This window comes from Bactrocera tryoni, unplaced genomic scaffold (assembly GCF_016617805.1).
Source record: "Bactrocera tryoni isolate S06 unplaced genomic scaffold, CSIRO_BtryS06_freeze2 scaffold_7, whole genome shotgun sequence".
NCBI lineage: Eukaryota > Metazoa > Arthropoda > Insecta > Diptera > Tephritidae > Bactrocera > Bactrocera tryoni.
Window position 1 is genome coordinate 7,952,981 of NW_024396366.1, and position 14,823 is coordinate 7,967,803.

The 14,823-nt window shown below is 38.2% G+C and overlaps 2 protein-coding genes across 3 annotated transcripts in view; both read right to left on the minus strand.

Annotated features, from left to right (window-relative positions):
• The window catches only part of LOC120781387 (cyclin-dependent kinase 5 activator 1), a 316,650-nt gene that overhangs the window by 236,396 nt on the left and 65,431 nt on the right, over nucleotides 1–14,823 (minus strand). The window lies entirely within an intron of this gene.
• LOC120781388 lies at nucleotides 2,850–7,129 on the minus strand. Its single transcript, XM_040113597.1, has 2 exons — nucleotides 5,110–7,129; nucleotides 2,850–5,052 (listed from the first exon to the last, which is right to left on the minus strand). Exon 2 carries the CDS (start codon nucleotides 4,250–4,252, stop codon nucleotides 3,380–3,382), a length of 873 nt encoding a protein of 290 aa, XP_039969531.1. The 5' UTR covers nucleotides 4,253–5,052; nucleotides 5,110–7,129; the 3' UTR covers nucleotides 2,850–3,379.

Consider the following 14,823-nt stretch of genomic DNA (forward strand, 5'->3'; position numbering starts at 1 on the left):
GTTGGGAATTATGGTGTTAACTGCAGCATTGAAAGACAACCATCTGACCCTTGATGAATTGTTCAATTCAGAGTATTGTGGTACACGATATGTATCTTGTATGAGCCAGGTGCGAATTCCTTCTTCTATGTCTACGTTTTGATGATAGAGCAGTTCGCTTACAACGGCAAAAAAACGATCCTTTTACCCCCATAAGAGATATATGGGAAATGCTTATTGTCCAGTGCCGCCAAAACTACGTTCCCGGAACAAATGTTACTGTTGATGAGCAGCTACTGGCTTTTCGCGGCAGGTGCAAGTTTAGAATGTATATACCAAATAAACCCGCCAAGTATGGGGTCAAGTTAGAAATGATGTGTGATAGTGGCACAAGGTATATGGTCGACTGTATACCATATCTCGGAAAAGGAACCAATGAAGGAGGGATGCCTTTGGGAGAGTACTTCGTAAAGGAACTTACTCGTAGTATTCACGGCACGAACAGAAACGTTACCATGGACAATTGGTTTACCTCAATACCACTAGCAAAGCAATTACTTCAGCAGCCTTATAAGCTGACAATTGTAGGAACATTACGTTCTAATAAAAGGGAAATTCCAGAAGAAATGAAGAACAAGAAAAGGAGTAACAGGAATAATCAAACCACCGAAGTCAATACATCCAGAAAGGTGAATACATCGATGTTCGTGTATGATGGACCCCTTACACTTCTTTCCGTCAAACCTGAACCATCAAAAATGGTTTACATGCTTTCCTCTTGTTAATCCAATAAAATAAAATAAATAAAATAATAATAAAAAACCACGCATGATAGAGTTCTACAATTCTACAAAAGGTGGTGTTGACACATTTGATCAAATGTGCTCTGTAATGTCATGCAGCAGAAAAACCAATCGATGGCCAATGTGCATTTTCTATGGAATGATGAATATAGCATGCATCAACAGCTACATACTTTATTGCCACAATGTCTCGGTACAGGGTGAAAAAATACTGCCTAGGCGTGATTTTATGAAGAAGCTGCATTCGCAACTTGTAGAACCTTGGCTGAAAATCCGACATGAAATTCGTACCATGCCGACCCACACCAAAAACAAGATAATAGAGATATTATTTCCCAATAATGATGAAAATCAAGGTCAAAGCCAACCATCAGCCACCAATGACCTTCAACCAGCAGAGGCAACAACTAGTAATAAAAGGAAAGCTTGCGGTCTATGTCCCTATAAAAAAAGGCACATGACAAAGACGGTATGCGCAAAATGTAACACTGCAATTTGTGGTGAGCATAAAGTTGATTTTTGCATAAAATGCTCTTTAAAAAATTAGTTTTTATATCTTTTTCAAAATATTTATAGTGTTTTTATTAAAGTACGCCAAAGAAGAAATGTCTGTTATGTGTTTCTTTATTTTATGTTTTTTTTTATAAACATGTTGTCTTCTCGGATCTTATTAAAACTAGTGCCTTAATTAAATATGTATTCAACAAATACAACTTGAAATAGAATATAAAATGAAAGTTTTATTTTGTACAATAGTTTCTGAAATACATATATTTGCAATTAAAATAATTAAAGATTGTTTAAATGCATGAAATAAAGACACTCTAACAATGCTCGTCGAATCGACGAATGGTTAGGGTTTATAGGGGGCTACTGAAGGTTAGCTGTCTAGGGTTAAGAACTCCACTGGGTAATTTACTACCTCGTCTTCATTTTCAACGCGTTCGATTGATTTATATGACCGCAGATCTTCCGGAATTTGATTTTGATTCGTCCAATTCAAGTCGTTGACATCCATATTTTTTGCTGCTAAAACTGCGCGCGTGCTTAGCCAATCGTAGTTACCATAATTTTGAGCAATATTTGGATATACACTACTGATTAGTTCATATTTATTAGATGTGAATTGGCAAATCGTAGTTGGAATCGATATTAATCCACTGCAAGAATCTATCCGAACTTGTCCATTTCCGATTCGTAGCAGCTCTTTTGAAAAAACCTCCGCAGTTCTATCGTTTTGCAGCAAAACTCGCATATTCATGGTCAATGAAATGGTTTTAACAAACCTCCACAAATGCGATGACTTCAGACATGCGTTTAGCTAATCCGCCGCTGTTGATTTTGGAATCACGGGAAGTGTTTGTCTAAAGTCGCCCGACAGCAATATCATCACTCCACCAAAGCAACGATTATTGTTGCGCAAACCTCTCAGTGTTCTGTCGAGTGCTTCTAATGATCGTTTGTGGGTCATTGTGCATTCATCCCATATGATTAACTTACATTTTTTTAAAACTTGTGCCATTGCTGATTGCTTTGAAATATTGCAAACAGGACTTTCGTGTATTTGCAAGTTTAATGGAAGCTTTAATGCTGAATGTGCCGTTCTTCCACCTTCTAAGAGTGTTGCAGCAATCCCGGTAGATGCAAGAGCTAATTCAATACCACCTTGACCACGTATTGCTGCTAGTATTAAAGACAATAGGAACGTTTTGCCAGTCCCGCCGGGCGTATCGAGGAAAAATATGCCACCGTTTCCACTATCTACAGCATTTATTAGCTGACTGTACGCACTGCTTTGCTGTTCATTCAACAGTGGAACATTTGTTTGTACTTGTTGTTGCAAGTGAGTTATATCGTAAGCACGCTCGCGTTCCAATTCGCGTCTCACTAAATCCCTTGTTTGACGACTTGGTGCCGGCATATGAACTTCAATCAATAGTTTTCCACTCATAAGTAAACATAAATCTTCAATAAGGACTAATGCTTCATTGTAGATGTCAGCGTTCATTTGTAAGTCGACATTTCTCGTCGCTAATCGCAGGCGATGCAAAAATATCTTCTGCCATGTCATCTTTGTACGTATCCCATAATAGACGCGGGTTTGAAGGCTGACATGTCGAAATTATAATAGCGAAAAGTGTACGAACTGCAGTGGCTGGTGAAGAAGCTATTGCATCCGCTAGCGTTTGATTCCAGTGACTGTCGTGTTCAAGCAATTGCAATTGTTGATATGCTTCTTGAAATGTTGCACAAATGGTTCCATCTACAGTCCTCAATGATTCAAATGAAGTTGAACCGCGTACATTAATCAAAAGCAAACGTAGGTAAAAGCAATCATCGTTCCTTGGATGGATTGTGTAAATTCTTCCCAATGCATCAGTTGAAAAAACACCTGGATAACCATCTACCGGATGGCCGTTCTTCCTGCGCAACCATTTCTTCGACGATGCATTCCATGTGTAATACCGAGGCATCTCCGAGTAACGCAATGTTCTCGCGAACGGATCACTGGCGCAAGTTGCAAAGAAACTTGTTAAAGTGGTTGCTGGTGGTATTTCCGTTCGCTGTACTATGTTCTCTGCGTTGAAATAAACTCGCTAGCCATTCTCCAAATGAGCTGCCAGATGCACAACAGTAGGATGGCGTTCATGAATTGCAAATGAAAATATTCTCCAGATTGCTTCATTGCAGTTCACATATCTGCCCATTTGAAATTTTCTAATTTCATCTCGTTCAACGCCAATAACCGCCATATCGCTTCCTTTGGTGACATATTTGCAAACATACTTAATTGATTTTATTGAACTGCAATACTCAACATTTATATGTGTTTTGAATGCCTTAGACAAAATTGGCGAATATGGAACGGTCCATGTGTTATCAACCACGAAATTCTTTTCCTTCAATTGAGTGATGAATGTTCTGCCATTGTCAGCGGGTGAGCGACGCCGATAGAGAGGGTATCCTTCGTTTCCAGTTTGAGTTTCCGAAATAAAAGCACGGGGATAGCGTTTTTTGCATTTACTGTCCGACATACAAACCGAAGATGGATCGTGTTCTCCGCATGGCCCATGAACCATATTGGCCATCACCACTTCGTGCAACTCTGGATCTATTTCAACATCAGGAATTTCGGCGGAAATGATGTCATCAATTTGGTCAGGTGTAATTTTCTCCACCATCCAAAGAAGAATGTGTGCGTGGGGCAAACCTCTCTTCTGCCACTCCACTGAGTACATCGAGCATCGAACAGTGCCATATACACGTTGTTTCGTTATAAAGTCCATCAAACATCTTAGTTTTTGTTTAAACACCTGTGCTGTAACGTCGTGGTGATCGCTTGGTGATTGACCGGGATGCAATAGATTCGTAATGTCTGGCCATTTTGGATTGCAAGTAAATGTAACAAACAAATCCGGCCGTCCATAATTGCGCACGTAAGTCATCGCATCCTGGGAGTACTCATGCATGTATCTAGGACTGCCAATGTATGTCGATGGCAAAATATAGAGTCGACCAATATCTGTAATATCCGCATCACCATTTGACTAATTGTATCGCATGTAATTAAGTCGTTCTGTCTCAACTTTAACGTACATGTCAACTGCATACTGTTGAAATAACCGTCCATATCTCAGTAAGTGGTTGTCATAGTTTTGGCGAATCATCATTCGATATGCGTAAAACTTCTTTGAACTGACTTTTTTATTTGTCTCGACACCTAAAAGCTTAAATTAACTATATGAAGTAGCAAACAAAAATTTTTTTTTACTAACCATTCACCGGATTTATCATCTTATATCCTAAGTGATATCCGTCTTCTCCACGGCAGAACATGAGCGGATATTGCATTGCGTCGTAAGACCGATGTGTCTCACTTATCCGTTTTAGTGCGTTTTGATTTCTACGTTTGATAACAATATCACGCGACTGCAAATTTTCTCCAACAACAACAATTGATATTTCGCTAACTGTAGGTGCATTATATTATCTTTCATGTGTCCCTGTTGGTCTTTTGTCCGCTTGTATGATTATACTATGATCATCTGTTGGCATACGTTCCAACGAAATCGTAAACGGTTTAATAATTGTGTTCGTGTAACATTTGCTGCAATTGTTCGATTATTTCTCTTTTCGTTGTATTGAAGATAGCACAACGCCGATTTACTTCATCATGTGAATCTCCCAGAAAGTAAATTTGGAGATATTTGTGTTCTTGATCTGGATGCGGCAACAGCGATCCAGCGAGATGAAAAATTTGCCCATGAACCTGTATAATTGGAGGAAAGCTCTGTAGTTTCTGTCGAATATTGTTTGGCAAAAATACCTTAAACGTTGGATTGTAGTTTTGTTCATTTACAATTTCACCGCCAAACGACGTCATTTGAAAGCAATCGTTGTAAATTTTAGTGTGCTTTAAGAAATGGCTCGAGTGAGGAGATTCACCGTAAAGCAGCTGGAACAATGGCTGTGGTGGTGGAAGCAGTTCTGGCAACTTAACCTTTCCCCCGGCGCAACATAACACTGGCGGTTCATTTTTAAATTTGACTGCATTGCAATATTGACAAATTACTGACATCTGACCGATTTGAACAGATGCACTATATTGAATGTTTGGATCATATCGAAAACCTGCCCGTTCAATGTTCACAAAAGAAAGATGTTGCCGCTGTTGTCGTCGAATAATTGCATGTTGTGATCTTACTGCATCACTTTGGCGAGCACGAACTTCCCTTCTTCTCGATCGTTGTTGCTGATTGTGAACTTCCCTTCTTCTCAATCGTTCTTGCTGATTGTATGTTTGGTTGACATCTTCTAACTGGTGCATGCTATTCTCCAGCAGTGTATTTCGTGGTGATACCCTCTCAATAACACTTTCCCTTTGACGTGCTCTGCTATTTCGTGTTCTCCTTGCGGCCTGGGAACTCCGAGAAGTGTTACCATACGTACTGATTCTTGGCATCGTAACAAATATCTAATTGGAAATGATCATTCATTTGTATAAAGTTCATATAAGGTTTTACTGACCAACAACTTACCTTTGAAAACTCCAAAAATGAATGAATTAAACTAAGGAAGCGGATCAATTGAATGATAAATTCCAATGTACATAAATCGGTATTCGCCAACACGCTAAATCACTTTCAATAAATAACTTTTTAAAACAAAATATATCAAGATATCAGTAAAGCAAGGCGCATTTTTATTGTCCTCTAAATTTTGCGTGTTCGATTGCAAAGCAAAATTGACGTTTAATTTAATTTGTGTTTGTTTCATAAAACTGCCATTTCCATAAACCAAAAAGCACGTAACACAACCAAAATTACGATATAACCGCTACTGTCACCGATAAATAAACAAAAATAGCAAGAAAAAACCAAAATGTCGTGCTAGGTGGAAAATGAGATAAATATATGGTGGATTAACAACCAAAATAATTAAAGATTGCATGGGAGGTACCACGCCCCCTTTTTCGATAACGCCAAGTTTTATGGGTGAGAATGGTGTTGTTTCCTATAGTTCTATACCAATTTTCATGTTCCTACCTTAAACACTTTTGAAGATATTCACCTTGAAAAATTCAGTTTGTATGGGAGGTGCCACGCCCCCTTTTCCGATTACCCCTTCTTTTATGTGTAAGAAGGCTTTAGATACCATATAGGTCTATACCAATTTTCAGGTCCCTACCTTGAACCCTTTCACAGATATTCTGCTTCAAAAATTTAGTTTGTATGGGAGGTACCACGCCTCCTTTTTCGATAGCCCCCGGTTTTATAGGTGAGAGTGGTGTTGTTATCCTGTAGCTCTGTACCAATTTTCTTGTTCCTACCTTAAACACTTTTGAAGATATTCGACTTGAAAAATTCAATTTGTATGGGAGGTGCCACGCCCCCTTAATATTTTGTTCTGAGTTTAAGACATGACCTGCGCGTAGTAATAACAAACAAATCCCCCAAAGGAAGTATTTCATTTGGTTCAGCCGTTTTCGAGTTTTAGCGTTACAACTATACACCATTTAATTTTTATATATATGTATATAGATTACAGCGTTATTTAAATAATAGACAATTTATGGTGAAAGTAGGAGATTTCATATCTGATGAATGACCGATAAGGGTTGGTGTTTCACATCACAGTGTTTTAGGCCCAACTCTCTACATCACACATACAGCAGATTTTCCAACAGCTAATACTGTATTGACTTCAACTATGTATTACGGATGACTCAGCTTTAATGAGTCGTAACAAATCCCACATATTAGCATCAAGAATATTAGCGTAACACTTAAGTTCTGTTGAAGAATGGCTAGCGAACTGGCGTATAAATGTGAATGGACAGAAGTGTAAGCATGTTACATTGTTACATTTTCGCTAAGGTAACAAAAATATACCTGGCAGTAAAAATTAACAAAATTTTATTACCCCAAGCGAACGAAGTAACATATCTTAGTATTCACATAGATAGAAGGCTCACGATAGTAAAATAACTTGCATGAAGATAAGATCTGCAAATTTAAACTGTGTTCAAATAAAAACTCTAAACTTAGCCTATACAACAAATTTGTAGAACAGCAAAATGAAATTTACATCTAAACTCCGAGATCATCCATCTCGAGATGGCCATACTTTGCGATCATAGGGGTTAGATGCCCGGCTATCCCATTCACAAAGCAGAGATATTTTGTGTAGCACCTTGTATGCCAAATAAAATTGTCAAAACTTATAAATCAGGGATCCTTTTATGCGTGGCATAGTTGATCAACCGAAATAATTTTCCATTATTCTATACGTTCTTTCTTTGTTAACCCTATACGCGAATGAAACTGATGTTAACAGATTTTCATTGTGTAATAACACAGCTTTTAAACCGAAGGGGGACATTACAGTTTTATTTGGAGAACTCGAAAGTATTTATTTTTTTAGATAGTACCCAATCCATCAATGAAAAGTCGTCATTCATTTTTATTATAATTATGATTTAAAGCCAAAATGAATTTACACAATGTACTAGAACACTGTCATTGCCATCAATTCTAGAGCTTTCTCCAAGTAACAAAGTGCGGTCACTTTTTGTACCTGAGGTTATTTGAAAATATTTTTCCACAAAACTCTAATGCTTTAGTGTGAACTTCAGATTCTCATTTCGATAAATCCAAATCACGCTCGCGATCGGCGAAATAAGAATTTAAGAGCAAGTGCCTTTGCAGTGATTTTGATTTACAAGAAAGGAATTATTTCTCTATTAATACGTTTCACCAGCATCGTGGACTCACTTTTTCTATTCACTTCGGTTTTTTGGTTCTTTAACCGTAACATACTTAACAGGTTTCCGCGATTTAAAATTGTGACTTGAAACATTTGTTTGGCGGAAATAGCAATAATCTTCTTTATGATATGCCAGATAATGCCAAGTGTTAGGGGCAGAAAAGAACAAAGTAATTGAAATTTCAATTTTTTTAATGTAATAAAACTGTGGCGACCTCAAAGTAATGTGGCAACTCCAAAGTGATGTGGCAACCCCAAATGCAACTCTGCAAAAATTATAGATATGGCAACTCGAAAACTGGATAAGCTATCAGCTTAAAAAACCACCATTTTTCCTTCCTCTGGGCGCATCATCATTGTATCAGTTTTTGTATCAGTCTTTTATCCAAATAAATCAAGCTTTATTGTGGGCATCCCACATATTGGTGACTCTGACAAATGGTAAAATGACGGAAGAAGAAGCGGTAAACCAAGTAACACAAAATTTGCAGCATCTGGGCCAATGGGCATAGGACGTCCAAACCCGCAACGTGAAAGTGGCCAAAGTTTCCATTAGGATCCCACCGTCTGGCACGCGAAGCCAGAACTGTGGATGGCACAGGTGGAGTCGCAATTCATTGCAGCAGGCATAACGAGCGACAAAACTAAGTACCACACCGTCGTGGCCGCAATCGAAAGTAACGTGCTAGCACAAATAAGCGACATAACTCTCAATCCACCGAACAGTGATCTGTATACCACGCTAAAAAATCGTACAATAACGCCATTCGCGGACTCGGAACAAAAACGCGTAAAAAAGCTACTGCAAGAACAAGAGCTTGGTGATATGCGTCAATCGCAGCTCTTGCGCGAAATGATAAGTGTAGCCGGCAGCGAGATTAACGATAATATATTAAAGTTCATTTGGATGATTCGGTTACCTTCCAACATGCGACTAATAATTTCCATCAGCAACGAACCACTCGACAAAGTTGCCCTACTCGCGGACAAAATATGTGAGGTTAGCGACACCCACACGTGCACGTGGTCAAAACTCCAAACACAGCAACACCCAATCAATCCAGCATCGAGTAGAAGTTAGCCGAAATCACGAAAGAGATAGCAGCCCCTGCGCAACAAAGTTAAACTAACTAGTCCGTCGTCAATGGCGGTCGACGACAGGCTCAACAATAAAAACCGCCGCTTAATCGTTTGAGACAAAAAATCAGTAATAAACTTCCTCATCAACGTAGATGCCCGGACAAAAACAACTACCTCTACCTCTACGCAAACAGGTCCACTATAAAAACTTAAGGCGAAAAAGCTATGTTCCTCAATCTGGGTCTACGCCGCCAATATTCCTAGAATTTCATCATTGCCGACGTGTCACAAGCCATCATAGGAGCGGATTTTCTATCGCATTTCAACTTAGCAGTCAACCTACGACAACGCAAACTCATCGACGACGTCACAAAACCAGCAGACTGTGTTTAATATCAACTCATAAAAAGGTAGTTTCCAATTTACCTTACACTAAATATTATCAGCCGTTCCACGATTTATTGAGGGAATTCGAAGACATCACGATGGAAAAGTTTACAGTCAAACAACAACAACATTTGGTCACGCACCATATCGTCACCAAAGGACCACCCGTCTTCTCTAAACCGAGACGCTCCCGAGAAGTTATAAGCCGCAAAAGCCGAGATACAAATCTTGCTGAACGCAGGGATCTGTCGTCCATCGCGCAGCCCATGGGCAAGCCCGCTGCACATGACAAAGAAGAAAAACGGCGAGTGGAGGCCATGCGGGGATTTCAGACGACTAAACGTCGTCATCGAGCCTGACAGGTACCCTCTGCCACACGATTTCACTCACTCCCTGCACGGTTGCAAAATTTTTCCACATTTGATCTGCGTCGGGCCTACCACCAGATTCCTGTGGAGCCGAACGACATACCAAAGACTGCAATTACAACGCCATTCGGCATGTTTGATTTTCCATTTATGTGCTTTGGTTTAAGAAATGCCAGTCAAACATTTCAAAGATTCATGGATCACATTTTCCGTGAATACGACTTCATCTGGCCATACCTCGATGCTATTTTGATATCATCGAAGGATACGAGTATGAATCAACATCGTCATCATCCACAATTAGTATTTAAACAGATACGCGAGTAAGGCCTTGTCATCAACCGTTCGAAATGCATACTAGGTCAGCCGCAAGTTAAATTTTTGGGTTTCAAAATAAACAGCAGTGGAATTTCACCCCCAGAAGAACGAGTACGGGCAATTCACAATTTCAACCTACCTTCTAGAGGGATGGGCACATTTTTAGCCCGCAAAGTTAGCAAAGTGCGCACGAGGGCTAGATGAGGCGAATATCAGTTTACGGAGGGAAGGGCATAAAATGTTGCGAAAAAAATCAATTACATTCCTCCATAACTTAATGTTCATCGCAGAATGGTTGCGACAATTCTTGTACAGAAATTAAAGAGCGGAAGTTTACTTCATATCGGAATTGTACAGTTGTGTAAACAAAAAGAGGTAAACATAATTTGCAGGTTTTAGAGTTTCGCATTAATATTTGTTTTTATTTACCTTTGCTTGGTGGGAAATTCTAATCACTGGTAGGAAAAATTATATGAGTTATACTTGTATCTAAAAACAATTTTGTTTAATAAGAAAACAGCACATTTTAAAACTTAACAACACCTTATGGTTGTTCCTATTTTGTTCACACCACTGTACATGCGATAGAACAGTAATGGTGGTGATGCCAGTTGTAAAAGTTCATTTTAGCTACAATTGAGAAAATTTTTCTCAAGTTATATACGTACACATGCAAGGCAGTTACATATATGTATATGCAAGAAACTTGTGACCATAATATATATTTTGTTTAAGCATATTGCAGTTCTATTTAATGAAAATGCTTATATAAATATATATTAAATATATATATATATATATATTAATATTTGCGATATTTTCAGTTTGGTTGTTTTTTCAAAATATTCAAAGAATTGAGGTTTTTTTTCTATAATTGTTCTGTTAAATTTTAAAAATCTAAGTTGCGTCTGGAAATGTATTAAAATAATAATACGCGCTATAGAAAGGGAACACATATTTTCAAAAATATAAGAAATCGTCAGATATAAATATATTTCCGCGGTATGGCATTATTGAGTGAGAGTGGCTAAGCACACAAATAGAATACAAACGCTAACGGCAGAAACATCGTATTTCTCTTCTCCCTCCGCTACGAACGGCAAGCGTTTTGTTCTCGTTTTCATGCGAACAATGTTGCCATTACTCAATACGCATATGTAGTTTTGCACACATCTAACTTTTCAATTAAAATTTTTCGCAATATAAAATATCGAAACTGAAATCAAACTATTAAAACTATGTAGTTTATATATTTATAAATAATAGCAATCGATACTGATTTTGCGTTAGTTTAGGAAAATTTCAAATATAATGAAGACAATTTTTATTATTACTAAAGTATACCGAGCCTGGCAACCCTGCGTTGTGAGAGAGCAATCAGCTGAGTCGTTTCTATGGGGGGAAACCCCAAGTCGTTGGAAATTCTACCGAAAGCGGACGGTAGAAGCGTTGTTGGGTAATTATTTACATTGCGCTCTCATAAAACTCATTTGTGTATATGCGTTTGAAGAAACTGTGGTTCATAACCTGAAGTTATTATTGAAATTACTTTTTATAAGGAAGCTTAAAGAAATAACCTGGTTTGAAACTTTTTGCTTCGAAAATTATATCTATGTTTCGAAGCACATACACTTGTGAACAATTTTTTTCAAAAACGAAATTAAACAAACATAAAATAAGAAGTAGGTTATCTGATTTAAATTTTGGTACAATTAGGCGTGTAGCTACAGCAAATGAGATTAAACCAAACATAGAAATTATTATATGAAATAAACGAAATTAAATGCTGTTATAAAGGCATTTAAAAAATGTATTACTAAAATAAAATATTTATTATACTTTTTGTTATTTGTCTTACATTTTATAAATTTATAGTAGTTACAAAGAAACTTAAAATTGTTAGGCAATTTTACAGTTATTACCCACAGTGCAACTTCCCATATATGCGCGCGCTCTCATTTGTAATCATGGAATGGTAAAATACGTTGCTCTCACTTCCCTCTTCATGTTTGTCCGCGATGATCCCCTCATCTAACCCTCAAAATGTGCACTCGTGCCCGAACGGGCAAAATGCCACTGAGGGCTAATATGCCCGCCCTTGTTTTAGAGCATGTGATTCGCTACGCTTTTTCGGTATGGTAAACTTTTTACGCAGATTCTGGCCTTGCGCCGCAGAAAGGCAAATGACGTTATTTAACCTCATAAAAGGTAACAAGAAAAACGACATATCGCCAGTTGATTGGACAATTGAAGTAAAGGAGGCATTTCAACAATGCAAAAACGACCTATTCAAAGCAACTTTACTCGCTTACCCAAAACCGAAGGCGCAACTCTGTTTGACGGTGGATGGAGCTGCGGTAGGAGCTGTGCTACAACAACACGACAGCGACCAGTGGCAACCACTAGGTGCCAAACGTAGTTTAACATAAAAAAAAAAATAAAAAAAATAAAACTACGTTTTTGCCAAAATGTTACAACTAAGCGAAAAAACATCAAGATAAGGAAAAAATTTAAAAGGTCATAAAAAAAACTGGCACATACGAACACCAAACCCTTTTAGGGTTTTACTATACTGACCTAGTACCATCACCCTGACTTGGAATTTCTCACCCCCCAGACAATAATCCCAAAAATGTTCCACAGTGTAATATAATCTGTATCTAAACACAAACTATCAACTAGTAATAAGTAAACGTACTAGTTAGTATAAATCAGTGGTCGGCATTTCTTAGCACAATCGTGCAAACTAACTTCACACGTACGCTTACGCTCTATCGTTCAGTCGTTGTCGAGCCAGCAACGAATTAACATCACGCAAGGCTATAGCGCAAAACCAAATATGCCCTGCGAGAAATATTTTATGATTCTAAATACCTTTGGTGCTATGCAATGCCTTTTATGTTCCAAGTCTTTTAAAGATAATAGGGAATATATCCTCAAAAGACATTTTGTTAATTTTTATTATACTCTTCATTATTTATAAAATTTGCATAATTTTAATTCTAATTTCTCACCGGGCTACTTTGTTTTCGTGCTCACCAAAACAGTGACAGATCCTCTCATGCCGACCACTGGTATAAATAGAAGTAAGAACCATGTAATAAGTCAGTCTTAAGAGTATTAATAAAGATTGCACATTTCGCGTACACAGCTCAAAAATATATTCTTTTGACTCATTTTTACTTCCGGTAAAAATTAACTCACGCCGACTGGATTCGGTAGAGGGCGTTCCTAGCTAACGAACGAGCGGCTGGTCAGTTATCTCCGAGCACTTGGAGAGTCAGGACAAACATTTTCGCGTGACGGTGTGAGTGTGCAAACCGAAAATTCTGTGTGAAACTCGGTAAATCTGCAACAGAGACGTTTGATATGATGAAGCAGACTTTTTAGTGTTCGTTTAATTGCCCAGATGTTAAACTTATCAAAATCTGTGGTTCGTGACATTGTGAAGGAGCCTTTAAATATGTGCATGATCTGCGCGAAGATGGTCGCAATAGTGCTCGCTGACGACTAGAAATTGCGGTGAGAGGAAGTGTGCCAAGAAAATTTGAAGATGTGTGAAGTGATCCCCAATTTTTGAATAACGTAATCACAGGTGTTTAAGACGACAGAGGGGATCCAAGCAGCATGCACCTCGGCTCTCAAGGATCATCCGGAGAATGCCTTTTGTGACCCCTTCAATGCTTGGAAATCGAAATTGTCAAATTCCCTAAATACACTAACCAAAAGCCAGTACCTAGTGGAGTCGTTTTCCTGATCTTTGATAAATATCATCTATCAGAAAAAATTGAAGTGTTATGGTACACAACTAAGGTCAGGCCATACTATTCTAACCTTATGAAGTGCAAAAGCTGCCAACTTTTAGGTCGTACAACAAAGCGGTGTACTAAAGGCGTTGTTTGCGATAAGTGCGCTCTCCCCCCTCACCAACCATCCCCTTGAACTCATTCCTTTTGTATAAACTGTTCAGGTAATCACTCATCTTCTGACAAAATATGTACCAAATTTATACAAATGAAACAAATAATAACCGTAAAAACAGACAAAAAGTGTTTCATGCGAGAAGCAATAAAAATGCAAAAAACTCAGTTTACTACTCAGTGAAAACTCTGCTACATTCGCTGGTATAACAAAAAATACTACCAACAACTTAAAAAAATAATAAATTCCCACAAATCTCTTCTACAGAAACAAGAAAAAAAATAAACGAAAACAATTACACCACAGCAAATATAACAAATACAACAACAACAGTATCAGGCGATGACTCCCAAGCCCACGCAATGATCTCATCATTGCTTACACACCTTACAGTTCCTGTATTGACAACACCAACAATATACTCACCTCAACCTACAATACTCTCCTCTCTGACAACAGATAATAAAATTATAGAGTAAACAATGCTAATTTTACAGTGGAATATAAATGGTCTACCTACAACTTCTTCTTCTTCTTAATTGGCGTAGACACCGCTTACGCGATTATAGCCGAGTTAACAACAGCGCGCCAGTCGTTTCATCTTTTCGCTACGTGGCGCCAATTGGATATTCCAAGCGAAGCCAGATCCTTCTCCACTTGGTCCTTTCAACGGAGTGGAGGTCTTCCTTTTCCTCTGCTCC